Source organism: Nerophis ophidion, linkage group LG24, assembly GCF_033978795.1.
Source record: "Nerophis ophidion isolate RoL-2023_Sa linkage group LG24, RoL_Noph_v1.0, whole genome shotgun sequence".
Lineage (NCBI taxonomy): Eukaryota > Metazoa > Chordata > Actinopteri > Syngnathiformes > Syngnathidae > Nerophis > Nerophis ophidion.
Window position 1 is genome coordinate 6900311 of NC_084634.1, and position 15274 is coordinate 6915584.

Genomic DNA, 15274 nt, shown 5'->3' on the forward strand with positions numbered 1-15274 from the left:
CCTGTGACGTCACACAGTGCTGCCAATGTAAACAAACAATGGGAATAGCACAGCAAGATATAGCGACATTAGCTTGGATTCAAACTCGGATTTCAGCGACTTAAGCGATTCAGCAGATTACGCATGTGTTGAAACAGATGGTTGGAGTATGAAAATATTGAAGAAGAAACTGAAGCTATTGAGCGAATAGCTATTGACGCTATTCATAGCCATAGCATGGCCGAATAGCTGCGTTAGCATCGCCGGTAAAATGTGCGGAACAAACGATCAGGACTTTTGCATCTTTTGACACTGGAGCAACTTTAAGTCCGTCGATTAGTAAGTGTTTTTGTTCGCATTAAATGTGGGTGGAAGGAAACGTAATATAGTTGCAAATGCATCTGCAGGTTATCCATACATCTCTGCTCCATGTCTGCTTTAGCACCGCCGGTAAATAGCATGTTAGCATCGATTACCGTAGCATATTAGCATCGATTAGCTGGCAGTCAACATCAACAAAACTCACCTTTGTGATTTCGTTGACTTTATAGTTGCAAATGCATCTGCAGGTTATCCATACATCTCTGTGCCATGTCTGCTTTAGCACCCCTGGTAAATAGCATGTTAGAATCGATCAGCGTAGCATGTTAGCATGGATTAGCTGGCAGTCACGCCACGACCAAATATGTCTGATTAGCACATAAGTCAACAACATCAACAAAACTCACCTTTGTGATTTCGTTGACTTTAGAGTTGCAAATGCATCTGCAGGTTATCCATACATCTCTGTGCCATGTCTGTCATCGCCGGTAAAATGTGGAGACACTTTGGTACATTCAATGGGGGTCTGGCGGCAGACACTTTGGCATCTTCGGGCCAGTGGTGCAACTTGAATCCCTCCCTGTTAGTGTTGTTACACCCTCCGACAACACACCGACGAGGCATGATGTCTCCAAGGTTCCAAAAAATAGTCGAAAATAACAGAGCTGAGACCCGGTGTTTGCAATGTGTTGAAAATGAAAATGGCGGCTGTATTACTTCGGTGACGTCACGTTCTGACGTCATCGCTACAAGACCGATAAACAGAAAGGCGTTTAATTTGCCAAAATTCACCCATTTAGAGTTCGGAAATCGGTTAAAAACATAGATGGTCTTTTTTCTGCACCATCAAGGTATATATTGACGCTTACATAGGTCTGGTGATAATGTTCCCCTTTAAGTTGTTCAACAGTCCGGGGTTTTGTCGTGGTATTTTAGGCTTCATATTGCACCACACATTTTCAATGGTATGGACTACAGGCTCTCCCGCACTCTTTTACTACGAAGCCACGCTGTTTTAGCACGTGGCTTAGCATTGTCTTGCTGAAATAAGCAGGGGCGTCCATGATAACGTTTCTTGGATAGCAACATAGAGTATGTTGCTCCGAAAACCTGTATGTACCTTTCAGCATTAATGGTGCCTTCACAGATGTGTAAGTTACCCATGCCTTGGCCCCTAATGCACCCCCATACCATCACAGATGCTGGCTTTTGAACTTTGTGCCTATAACAGTCCAGATGGTTCTTTTCCTCTTTGGTTCGGAAGACACAAAAAAGATTTGCAAATCATTGTATTCTGTTTTTATTTACCATTTACACAACATGCCAACTTCACTTGGGTTTTGTAAATAGTATATTCAAGTGTAACATACAATAAAAATGTTGCATGTGATGGTATGATTCGTTCTCAGACTTTCCTAGAATTGATTGATTGATACTTTTATTAGTAGATTGCACAGTTTAGTACACATTCTGTACAATTGACCACTAAATGGTAACACCCGAATACGTTTTTCAACTTGTTTATGTCACATTAATCAAGCATAGAAGAAGCATAATATTATTTTACTTTGTCTTTTTAACGGGTGTGTATTCTACAAGATGGTTTACTCCTAAAATGTGCAAGTTTATGAATAATTTGACTCTTGACGGTCATTTATCAATGATTCCTTTTCTTTTTTTGTAAAATCAATATTGATTTTGTGATTGTTTTGTGTATGCCCCCAGACATTTATGCAATAAGCAATGGGCGCTTCAACGAAAACTGGGTATTTTACATGTTGTTAATTTCTGTTGAGTATGTATTTTGTTCTACTTAATATTGTAGTATTTTCTGATATTTTGGTTGACACAAACCAAAATGTGATAACTTGGACACTTGACCGATATCATTGTGTTAAATAAATCATTTTGGGCCCAACATTGAACCTTGTGGGACCCCACATGAAACCCTCGTTAGCTCAGGTGTTTCATCATTTATTTGGCCATATTGTGTGTTGTGTAAATCATGTTTTACACTAATTTCATATCTTTCCAGGTAATGGTCAATTGGTGTGAAATTTCGCACAATATGCCCGCCATTTTGTAGTTTTATCCCATCCGCCATTTGGTTTTGTAGTCCATAATCCTGCCTCCCTTCATACTTCTTTCGTACGAGCCTTTTGAAATTTGCTCTGTCCTGTGACGTTTTCTGCCCTGTGATGTCGTCCATATAAGGTAAAAATTTACCCGAAGATTTTGCGCGAGTCCCCCATTGAAGTCCGACTCTGTAGTCAATAAGCTCCTTCATTCTCTCAATCCTCTTGTTGTGGGGCAGACTGGCTCGTACGTGCACATGCGTCCTTCGCTGTTCCCATTTCTAATACAAAGTGGTGTAGCGCTCCAGACTGTAATTGATAGCTGTGGTCTCACACGAATAATAAATGAACCCACGCATCGCAACGGTAATACGATAGACCTAGTGCTTGTCAGGGGTATCACTGTTTCCAAAGTTACGATACTCCCGTATACTTAAGTATTGTCCGATCATTACCTTATAAAATTCGAGGTTCAGACGCATGTTTGTCAAACTAATAATAATAATAACTGCTATAGCAGCCGCAACATTAATACAGCCACAACGACAACTCTTGCTGACCTACTGCCCTCGGTAATGGCACCATTCCCAAAGTATGTGGGCTCTATTGATAACCTCACTAACAACTTTAACGACGCCCTGCGCGAAACCATTGATAACATAGCACCGCTAAAGTTAAAAAAGGCTCCAAAAAAGCGCACCCCGTGGTTTCCAGAAGAAACTAGAGCTCAGAAATTATTATGTAGAAAGCTGGAACCCAAATGGCGCACGACTAAACTTGAGGTGCACCATCAAGCATGGAGTGATGGTTTAATAACTTATAAACGCATGCTTACCTTAGCTAAAGCTAAATATTACTCATATCTCATCCACCGTAATAAAAACGATCCTAAATTTTTGTTTAGTACGGTAGCATCGCTAACCCAACAAGGGTCCCCTTCCAGTAGCTCCACCCACTCAGCTGATGACTTTATGCAATTCTTTAGTAAGAAAATTGAAGTCATTAGAAAGGAGATTAAAGACAATGCGTCCCAGCTACAACTGGGTTCTATTAACACTGACACGATGGTATATACGGCGGATACTGCCCTCCAAAATAGTTTCTCTCGTTTTGAGGAAATAACATTAGAGGAATTGTTACAACGTGTAAATGTATTGTCACCGATGTCCCACTGGGTGTGAGTTTTCCTTGCCCTTATGTGGGCCTACCGAGGATGTCGTGGTGGTTTGTGCAGCCCTTTGAGACACTAGTGATTTAGGGCTATATAAGTAAACATTGATTGATTGATTGATTGATAGTTCAAACTTAAATCTGTCAATAGCTTTGCTAGTGTTATGGTTTAACAGAGGGAGATGACGGCAAAGACACCAGGGGGCTGTATAGCTCTATGTATTTTATTATATATATATATATACCATATATTTTATTTTATTTTTTCAATTTTTTTTTTTACTGTAGGTAAAGCAAATCAATTGCATTACAGGAGTTTGCCAAAGAAAAGGCAAAGTAAATAAATACATACAGTGGGGTGCCGGGACCCCTAGAGGTAGGTGTAGGTGTTGGATTAATTGTAAATAAGTTATCTCACTTTATTCAAATATGATTGTTTGCTCATGCATTGTGTAGACAAGCTGAAGAGAAATGAAATTTGGCGTTAGATTGAAATTAGGTTGACCTACCAACTTCAAAGAGGAATTGGCAGATGGCCCAGGGCAACGCAGGAAGTTGCTGTATCCTCTGTACTCTGTATTTGCATGTTAAATTCTCACCACAGGTGGGGGGGCGGGGGGGTTGGGGGAGGTGTGAAAATTAATGTATCACATCTAAGTTCAAAGTAGGTTTAACTTTGAAGTATAGTATAACATTCTTAGGTTTAATTATGTTTTAGACATTTGCAGTACAACATACATCTGGGTGTTGAGCTAAGATAAGATACTAACATAAAATAGAATAAATAAGGAAACATGGCAAACAAAACAACTTTCAGTTAGCGATAGACAACTATTTGCTTTGAATATTGTTGAATAATAATTGCAAATAAGAAATATAAACAATGGTAAGAATGTAAATTCCGTGTGTAAAAGTATAGATTAAGTGGCGTATAGACAGTTAAGTGAGTTTAAAATGTTACTTAAAAAAATGACATAAAGTAATACGTATAATATTTGAATCAGGAGAAAAATAACATTAGCGTTATTAGATCATCTACATACAGCTGTGATCGAAATTATTCAACCCCCACACAATTTTGGTGTTTTAGCAAGTTGGACATTTAGTCCGTATTTTGTTTATAGTCATATCAAATAAAGATGTGTCAAATAGACAAATGCGACTTAAATTGTAACACTGTATTTTACAAAATACCAAAAAAGGACATTTTTCTTAATATTGTCAGGGTCAAATACCATGAGACATTATAAAGACACAAGAACAGAGAATAGAAGACAAACCAGTGATCGCTTTTCTCGTACGAGGAGAGAAACTGGAGCCAGTTGTCGGTAACAGGCTCCCAATTTACTCTGAAACTTTCTCCAGTCTCCTTGCCTTTTTAATTCATTTAGGGAAGCCCTTTCAGTACAAACACGCACACACAGCTGCGCTCAGGGAGGGGGATACCTAACCCCTGTGCTGAGAACTAAACACACGCAAATACAGAGCAATAAAAGGATTAGCAACTTCCTGCATTGCTCTGGCCCATCTGCAAATTCCTCCTTTAAGTGGGTAGGTCAACTTAAGTTCAATCCAAGCCAAGTTCCATTTATACTCGTTTATACAATGCGCAAAACAGTCATATTTGAATAGAAATGAGATAACTTATTTACAATTAATCCAACAAATATCTCATTGACAAAATGATCCAACCCCCTAGTTCCGTGCATCTTTAGTACTTAGTAGAACACCCTTTGGCAGTAATGACATCCTTCAAAAGTGATACATAAGCTTCTTGCAAGCATCTACAGCTATTTTAGCCCATTCCTCTTGGGCAAAGGCCTCCAGTTCATTCATATTCTTGGACTTGTGTGCTGCAACTGCCTTCTTCAAGTCCCACCACAGCTTTTCTAGAGGATTTAGGTCTGGCGACTGTGAAGGCCACTCCAGTGTCTTCCAGCCCTTCTTCTGCAACCACTCTGATGTTGATTTGGAGGTATGCTTGGGATCCTTGTCCAACGTCTCCCAAGCCTCAGCTTCGTCCCTGACTTCATGACATTTGCAGCTAATATATCCTGCTAGGAAATAGAATTCATAATGCCTTGAACGCGCTGGAGATTCCCGGTACCTGAGGCAGAGAAACAGCCCCAGAGCATGATTGACCCCCCCACCATGCTTAACAGTAGGCGAGGTGTTCTCTTTGTAAGCTTCATATTTTCTCCTCCAGACATAACGTTGATTCATTGGCCCAAAGAGTTCCAGTTTTGTCTCATCACTCCATAGAACAGTTTCCCAAAACCTTTGGGGTTGTCCAGATGATTTTGGGCATATTGGAGTCTATTTTCTTGTGCCTGGTAGTCAGAAGTGGGGTGCGCCTGGGAGTTCTGGCATGGATGCCTTCAGCTCGTAGTGTGCGCCTTATTGTCTGGGACGAAACCTGCGTTCCCCCCTCTGCAATGTCCTGTTGTAGTTCCTCAGCTGTTACCTGGGGGGTTTTTCACCACTGTACTCACACAGCATCCTCTTTCTACCACGTCCAGGTAGTTTCCACTGTGCCTTTAGCTTTAAACTTGCAAATTATGCTCCCGACTGTGTCTCTAGGAATGTGTAATGTCTTTGCTATTTTCTTATATCCATATCCTTTCTTATGAAGAGAAATTACCTCCTCTCTTGACTTCTTTGACCACTCCCTGGACTTCACCCTGTTGCAAATACACCATTGACCATCTACAAGAAGCTGAGCGTCACAGTCTTTTTCAATCAGTTTAATTGTTGCTCGTTATGGTTCTAATCACACTTACAGGTGTTTTCAACACCTGATTGAAAAGACCTTATTCAAATTCTGTTCTTAAGAGTTATGATCTTCAAGGAGTTGAATAATTTTGTCAATGAGATATTAAGAGAAATGACACTGTTTGGTAGGTTACAAAATATAATGTTGTAATTCAAGTTGCATTTAATGCATTTATTATGACTATAAACAAAATACGGAATAAATGTCCAACTTGCTAAAACACTAAATTGTGTGGGGGTTGAATAATTTTGATCACAACTGTAACTATCTTGTCACGCTCACAGACACGTGGAAAGGAATAAATACACCTCAACACTACATTTGTAGAAGTATCTTTTTAATGAAGACATTTTTGAACAAAAACATGTCTTTGTATGAAGGAGCAAACGTTAAAAAAAAACAAAAAAACCTGCGGTAATTCCCTTCACCGTCGATGATAAATTGTAGAGTTTGCACAAAAATAACGATCCACACCCCAATTTGATTCAGAATTTTCAAAAAGAAAATATATAAAAATATTTTTTCATAGTCAACTTTTTAAAAAGACATTTAGTAGGCCATCTCCATGGAAACAGAAGCTTTTCCAAAAAGTTTCACTCTAATTATTCTACCAAATAATACATTGCGGTTTGAATCAAGAATCGATTCTGAATCAAACGGTCGCCCCAGGAATCGGATCCTATCACCGGGTACCCAAAAGATTCACACCCCTACTAAATGGTCTCAACAAGCAACATCCCATGGTCTGTAAATGCGGCGTGGGACCGGGTTCCAGATTGCGACTGAAGTTCGCAGAATGTTAGCTGGTGTGATGTTAAGTTTACAAAAATGTGGGATCTTTGGCCCGCTCCGCAGGATCCGACACTTGTGTCTCGGCAAAGAGAAATAAAACAGATGTTTGCAGAAAGAGCGTTCACACGCTGGAGTTAGTGAATCATCCGCCTTCTTCATTCTGACACCACGGAACAATAAACCCCGGAGAAGCTCCTCGACTTCGAAAGCTCCGTTCTACTGCGACGGCGAGAAGGTCAGGACCATCCAGCCGATGACGAAGTAGAAGAGGAACACCGGGTACACCACCAGCCCCTTGCGGTTGGGCGGCTGGCTCCCGGCGAGGAAGGCCGTGGAGGCGAAGGTGGACCAGGCGAAGGAGGCGGCGACCACCGCCAGCCGCACGGCGAAGCTCACCGTGCCCGTGCTGCCGAGCAGAACCAGCCGACACACGACCATGGCGACGGTCAGCGGCAGGATGCAGTAGCCCAGCACGCACAGGCTCTGGAAGAAGGAGATGGTCCCGCCCAGCAGCTTGGAATTGAGCGTGATGATGATGGAGCCGAACCAGACGATGACGAAGACCTGCAAGAGAGTCGGGGATTTAGGGACGGGCGATATATCGATATACCCTATCTTCTTGAATTGCCGCCGGGGCGCTAATTAATTTAAAACCTCTTCTCACTCCGGCGTTTACCAAAGGCATGCGGTAAATCTAGGCCTGCGCTTATAAATTTGAGTGTGATGTAAGGATACCTTCATGAAAAGCACATTTAATTGAAAAAACGTTATTATGGTCTTACCTTTACTTATAAATTAAGTCCATGCGTAGTTCTTTCTGATCAAAAGCATCGATAACTTGTTTATAGAAGTCTTCCTGGGAGATCTTCCTTTATTACCTCCTGCTTCGATTGAAAGTCCAGTTTAGGAAACTTTTTTATTTTAGATATGTAATCCTTCCATGTTAAAAGTGCAAGCGAGAGGAAAAAACAAACGATCGCTGCTCACGCTTGCTGCTTGTTGTCACTTCTTCTGCAGCTGAGTAGTCGCAAGAAGGACCACTAGCGCCCTCTACCACCAGGAGGCGGGACTCATTTAATGACTCATATTTGAGACACGCATCCATCCATCCATCCATCTTCGTCCGCTTATCCGAGGTCGAGTCGCCGGGGCAACAGCCTAAGCAGGGAAACCCAGACTTCCCTCTCTCCAGCCACTTCGTCTAGCTCTTCCCGGGGGATCCCGAGGCGTTCCCAGGCCAGCCGGGAGACATAGTCTTCCCAACGTGTCCTGGGTCTTCCCCGTGGCCTCCTACTGGTTGGACGTGCCCTAAACACCTCCCTAGGGAGGCGTTCGGGTGGCATCCTGACCAGATACCCGAACCACCTCATCTGGCTCCTCTCGATGTGAAGGAGCAGCGGCTTTATTTTGAGTTCCTCCCGGATGGCAGAGCTTCTCACCCTATCTCTAAGGGAGAGGAAACTCATTTCGGCCGCTTGTACCCGTGATCTTATCCTTTCGGTCATGACCCAAAGCTCATGACCATAGGTGAGGATGGGAACGTAGATCGACCGGTAAATTGAGAGCTTTGCCTTCCGGCTCAGCTCCTTCTTCACCACAACGGATCGGTACAACGTCCGCATTACTGAAGATGCCGCACCGATCCGCCTGTCGATCTCACGATCCACTCTTCCCTCACTCGTGAACAAGACTCCGAGGTACTTGAACTCCTCCACTTGGGGCAGGGTCTCCTCCCCAACCCGGAGATGGCACTCCACCCTTTTCCGGGCGAGAACCATGGACTCGGACTTGGAGGTGCTGATTCTCATTCCGGTCGCTTCACACTCGGCTGCGAACCGATTCAGTGAGAGCTGAAGATCCCGGTCAGATGAAGCCATCAGGACCACATCATCTGCAAAAAGCAGAGACCTAATCCTGCGGTCACCAAACCGGAACCCCTCAACGCCTTGACTGCGCCTAGAAATTCTGTCCATAAAAGTTATGAACAGAATCGGTGACAAAGGACAGCCTTGGCGGAGTCCAACCCTCACTGGAAATGTGTTCGACTTACTGCCGGCAATGCGGACCAAGGTCTGACACTGATCGTACAGGGAGTGGACCGCCACAATAAGACAGTCCGATACCCCATACTCTCTGAGCACTCCCCACAGGACTTCCCGAGGGACACGGTCGAATGCCTTCTCCAAGTCCACAAAGCACATGTAGACTGGTTGGAAAAACTCCCATGCACCCTCAAGAACCCTGCCGAGAGTACAGAGCTGGTCCACAGTTCCACGACCAGGACGAAAACCACACTGCTCCTACTGAATCCGAGGTTCTACTATCCGGCGTAGCCTCCTCTCCAGTACACCTGAATAAACCTTCCCGGGAAGGCTAAGGAGTGTGATCCCACGATAGTTGGAACACACCCTCCGGTCCCCCCTTCTGGTGGTCCCTCTCTTGACACACGCAGCTACGGTATATTAATAAAACATAGCTGCTTACTGTTCTTTTTAGCATATTCAATAGCTTGGAGATCGGTAGGTTGTGAGTCATACCAAAGACAATTAAAAAAAATGGGACCCATTGCCTCCCTGCTTGGCACTCAGCATCAAGGGTTGGAATTGGGGGTTAAATCACCATAAATGATTCCCGGGCGCGGCACCGCTGCTGCTCACTGCTCGACTCACTTCCCAGGGGGTGATCAGGGGGATGGGTCAAATGCAGAGGACACATTTCACCACACCTAGTGTGTGTGTGTGACAATCATTGGTACTTTAACTTTAACTAGGCTGCAGTGCCCTCTGCTGGTTGTTCAGGGGAGTGTGTAGTTCACATAAATCGACACAAAAGCAAAAATGTGACCCCAAATATGCAAATTCAAAACAAATACAGAATCAAGGATATTTATATTCAAATCTCAAAATTATCTTTACAAATACACGTTTATTTGTACGAATGTATTTATTTGTATGTCACATTTGTGTTTGTATATTTATTAATATATGCATATATATATATATATATATATATATACATATATATATATATATGTATATATATATTTGATATGACAACTCTAGTTCCATATAATACAGTCTATATTGGCGTAATTTATTTTTACATTTCCATTTTTTGACCAAACCTACTGCCACTGTAAAGCGGACATAGTGACGTCACTGTTAAATAACCGGGAAATGGCACCATCTTGTGGAAGGTTAATGAAAACAAAAGTCAAACTAAATTATTTCAAAATAATTCTTACCAATAGTGTCTATATTGGTGTAATTTATACACTTTGATTTTATGACCAAACTTACTGCCACTGTTCTTCTTTATGCAAATTGCCCACGCTGTCCTCCCAGAATCAGCGTTATTGGCTTTATTAATGACGTCACCGAGTTAGCGTCATCAACAGAATTCAACCATCATGCGCACGCATCCAGTAGGCAGTTAACTTAGGGGAGGAGCTTATTTAACACCTGAACCTACTGGAGCCTTTTAGCCACTGTATTTAAAATCATTTATATATATATATATATATATATATATATATATATATATATATATATATATATATGTATATATATGTATATATATATATATGTATATGTATATATATATATATATATATATATATGTATATATATATATATATATATATATATGTATATATATATATATATATGTATATATATATATATATAACACAAAATTAAGAAAATTCAATGGAAAGGTTGCATTGGTACGTGATGACGTATGGGGTAGCGCGGACATAGTCACGTCACTGTCAAATAACGGGGAAATGGCACCATCTGGTGGAAGGTTAATGAAAATACAAAAGTGAAATTCAATTATTTCAAAATCATTCTCATCAATAGTATTGAAGTACCCTGCCTTCCGTCCGAATGTAGCTGAGATCGGCTCCAGCGATCCCCCGCCAACCCAAAAGGGACAAGCGGTAGAAAATATATTTTTGAGATTTGAAAATATATAGAAATCAAATTAATGAATATAAAAATGTGATACATAAAAAAATCAAGAATATCCATTAATAAATAATTGTCAATAGTAATTACTAAAGATATAAAAACGAGCCATCAATCTCATCTAAGGCGTGTTAAACCTACTTGGCCAATAAAAGCGGAGTGAAGTGGATTATATTTATATAGCGCTTTTTCTCAAGTGACTCAAAGCACTTTACATAGTGACACCCAATAATTAAGTTACATTTAAACCAGTGTGGGTGGCACTGGGAGCAGGTGGGTAAAGTGTCTTGCCCAAGGACACAACGGCAGTAACTAGGATGGCACAAGCGGGAATCGAACCTGGAACTCTCAAGTTGCTGGCACGGACACTCTACCAACCGAGCTATTCCGCCGAGTGTGATTGTAATATTACACATCCCAAGATGGCGACTTGTCCGGGGTGTACCCTGCCTTCCGCCTAAATGCAGCTGAGATAGGTTACAGCGACCCCAAAAGGGACAAGCGGTAGAAAACGGATGGATGGAAGGTGGCGAATTGCCCAGGGTGTACCCCACCTTCTGCCCGAATGCTGCTGAGATAGGCTCCAGTGACCCCAAAAGGGACAAGCGGTAGAAAATTGGTGGATGGATGGAACGCGTATTTGTAAATATATTTTTGAGATTTGAAAATATATAGAAATAAAATTAATAAATATAAAAATGTGATGTACAAAAAAAATCAAGAATTTGTATTAATAAATAATTATCATCAATAGTAATTAATACAATTTGATTTTATGACCAAACTTACTGCCCATCCATCCATTTTCTACCGCTTATTCCCTTTCAGGGTCGCGGGGGGCGCTGGCGCCTATCTCAGCTACAATCGGGCGGAAGGCGGGGTACACCCTGGACAAGTCGCCACATCATCGCAGGGCCAACACAGATAGACAGACAACATTCACACTCACATTCACACACTAGGGACCATTTAGTGTTGCCAATCAACCTATCCCCAGGTGCATGTCTTTGGAAGTGGGAGGAAGCCGGAGTACCCGGAGGGAACCCACGCAGTCACGGGGAGAACATGCAAACTCCACACAGAAAGATCCCGAGCCTGGATTTGAACCCAGGACTGCAGGACCTTCGTATTGTGAGGCAGACGCACTAACCCCTCTTCCACCGTGAAGCCCCAAACTTACTGCCACTAGTGATTAAAGGAAAGCCACTACTACCCACCACGCAGTCTGATAGTTTATATATCAATGATGAAATATTAACATTGCAACACATGCCATTACGGCCTTTTTAGTTTACTAAGTTGCAATTTTAAATTTCCCGGGAGTTTTGTCTTGAAAACGTCGTGTAATGATGACATGTACGCTTGACGTCACAGACTGTTAGGAAATATGAGCGCTGCACACACACACAGCTAAAAGTCGTCTGCTTTAACCGCATAATTACACAGTATTTTGGACATCTGTGTTGCTGAATCTTTTGCAATTTGTTCAATTATTATTGGAGAAGTCAAAGTAGAAAGATGGAGTTGGGAAGCTTTAGCCTTTAGCCACTCAAACACACGGTGATTCCTTGTTTACAATTCACAGAGGTGAAACTTTACTATGGATCACAGCAAACATGGATCCCAACCGAATGTCAACCAGCGGGTTTCGGTGAGAAAATTGTGGTTAAAAAGTTGCTTCCTACCGGAGATCAGCTGAGCTTGTGCCGTCCACTTCCCTAAGACACTGGCGTCAACACACCCGTGGACACACACTTCCGACTATCAGGTACTATTAGACTCACTAAAACACTACCAACACAATAGAAAGATAAGGGATTTCCCAGAATTATCCTAGTAATTGTGTCTAAAAACATATGAATCCGTTTCAATGCAATCGCGTTTTGTTTTTTAACTTTTTTTTTTTTCCTAGTCCGTCGCTATCAATATCCTCAAACACGAATCTTTCATCCTCGCTCAAATTAATAGGGAAATTGTCGTTTTCTCAGTCTGAATAGCTGTTTTTGTTGGAGGCTCCCATTAAAAACAATGTGAAGATGTGAGGAGCCATCAAACATGTGACGTCATCGTCTGCGACTTCCGGTAGAGGCAGGGCTTTTCTCTTAGCACCGAAAGTTGCGAACTTTATCGTGGATGTTCTCTACTAAATCCTTTCAGCAAAAATATGGCAATATGGCGAAATGATCAAGTATGACACATAGAATGGACCTGCTATCCCCGTTTTAATAAGAACATCTCATTTCAGTAGGCCTTTAAAAAATAAAAAAAAAGTGACTCCAAAAATAAAGATAAAAAAACGCGCCATCAATTTCATCTAAGGCGTGTTAAACCTACTTGGCCAATAAAACCGAGTGTGATTGTAATATTACACATCCCAAGCTGGCGACTTGTCCAGAGTGTACGCCGCTGAGCCCTAAAGGGACAAGCGGTAAAAAAAATGGATGGATGGATGGAAAAGTAAAATGGAGTGTGACAACAACATTAAAAGCCTACAGAAATGAGATTTTCTTATTTAAACGGGGATAGCAGGTCCATTCTATGTGTCATACTTGATCATTTCGTGATATTGCCATATTTTTTGCTGAAAGGATTTAGTAGAGAACAGCGACGATAAAGTTCGCAACTGGAGAAAAGCCTTGTCTTTATCGGAAGTTGCAGACGATTACGTCACATGTTGATGGCTCCTCACATATTCACATTGTTTTTAATGGGAGCCTCCAACAAAAACAGCTATTCGGACCGAGAAAACAACAATTTCCCCATTAATTTGAGCGAGGATGAAAGATTCGTGTTTGAGGATATTGATAGCGACAGACTAGAAAAAAATAATAAAAAAAAACAGTTAAAAAAAATTGGGACGTATTCCGATGTTTTTAGACACATTTACTAGGATGATTCTGGGAAATCCCTTATCTTTCTATTGTGTTGCTAGTGTTCTGGTGAGATTAAATAGTACCTGATAGTCGGAAGGGTGTGTCCACGGCCGGGTGTTGACGAGCAGTGTCTCAGGGGAGTCGACGGCAGCTGTGGGCGGCACAAGCTCAGCTTTTTTCCGGTTAGAACTGACTTTTTAACCACAATTTTCTCACCGAAACCTGCTGGTTGACATTTGGTCTGGATTGCTTGACCGCGCTGTGATCCATAGGAAAGTTTCACCTCTGTGAATTTTAAACAAGGAATCACCGTGTGTTTGTGTGGCTAAAGGCTAAAGCTTCCCAACTCCATCTTTCTACTTTGTCAATGTGATGGGACACAAGTAGGGGATTTTATTTTTTGTTTTTTTGTAAAAAACGGGCTTCACGGTGGCAGAGGGGTTAGTGCGTCTGCCTCACAATACAAAGGTCCTGCAGTCCTGGGTTCAAATCCAGGCTCGGGATCTTTCTGTGTAGAGTTTGCATGTTCTCCCCGTGAATGCGTGGGTTCCCTCCGGGTACTCCGGCTTCCTCCCACTTCCAAAGACATGCACCTGGGGATAGGTTGATTGGCAACTCTAAAATGGTCCCTAGTGTGTGAATGTTGTCTGTCTATCTGTGTTGGCCCTGCGATGAAGTGTCGACTTGTCCAGGGTGTACCCCGCCTTCCGCCCGATTGTAGCTGAGATAGGCGCCAGCGCCCCCCGCCACCCCGAAAGGGAAAAAGCGGTAGAAAATGGATGGTTTTCCAAAAACATGCACCTGGGGATAGGTTGATTGGCAACACTAAAATTGGCCCTAGTGTGTGAATGTGAGTGTGAATGTTGTCTATCTGTTTTGGACCCTGCGATGAGGTGGCGACTTGTCCAGGGTGTACCCCGCCTTCCGCCCGATTGTAGCTGAGATAGGCGCCAGCGCCCCCCGCCACCCCAAAAGGGAATAAGCGGTAGAAAATGGATGGTTTTTGTTTCATTGCCATGCAAGTTTTATAGTGTGTTATTGCTATGGATTTTAAATTGCATGTTTTTATATTTTAGGATTTGATTGTATTTTAAATGGCATGTTTTTTTTACATTATAGAAGTTGATTGTATTTTCAATTGCACGTTTTTACATGATAGAATTTGAATGTCTTTTTTACTGCATGTTTTTACTCCTTGTGGACTTTGCTGGTATTTTAAGACATGGCCCTTTTAGCTGGTTGCCCCTAACAACCAAAGTGCCCAATCCAACGGCACAGGAAATTGGACACACCTGTGGATCATTAGAACTGCACATTTAAAAG

At 42.0% G+C, this 15274-nt stretch overlaps 1 protein-coding gene across 1 annotated transcript in view; it reads right to left on the reverse strand.

Annotated features, from left to right (window-relative positions):
- Positions 1–6638: 6638 nt before the first annotated feature.
- The window catches only part of yipf6 (Yip1 domain family, member 6), an 11274-nt gene continuing 2638 nt past the window's right edge, over positions 6639–15274 (reverse strand). The window contains exon 2 of the mRNA XM_061885684.1: positions 6639–7674. Within this exon, the coding sequence (XP_061741668.1) occupies positions 7327–7674 (348 nt within the window). The 3' untranslated portion in view covers positions 6639–7326. The remainder of the gene's footprint in view (positions 7675–15274) is intronic.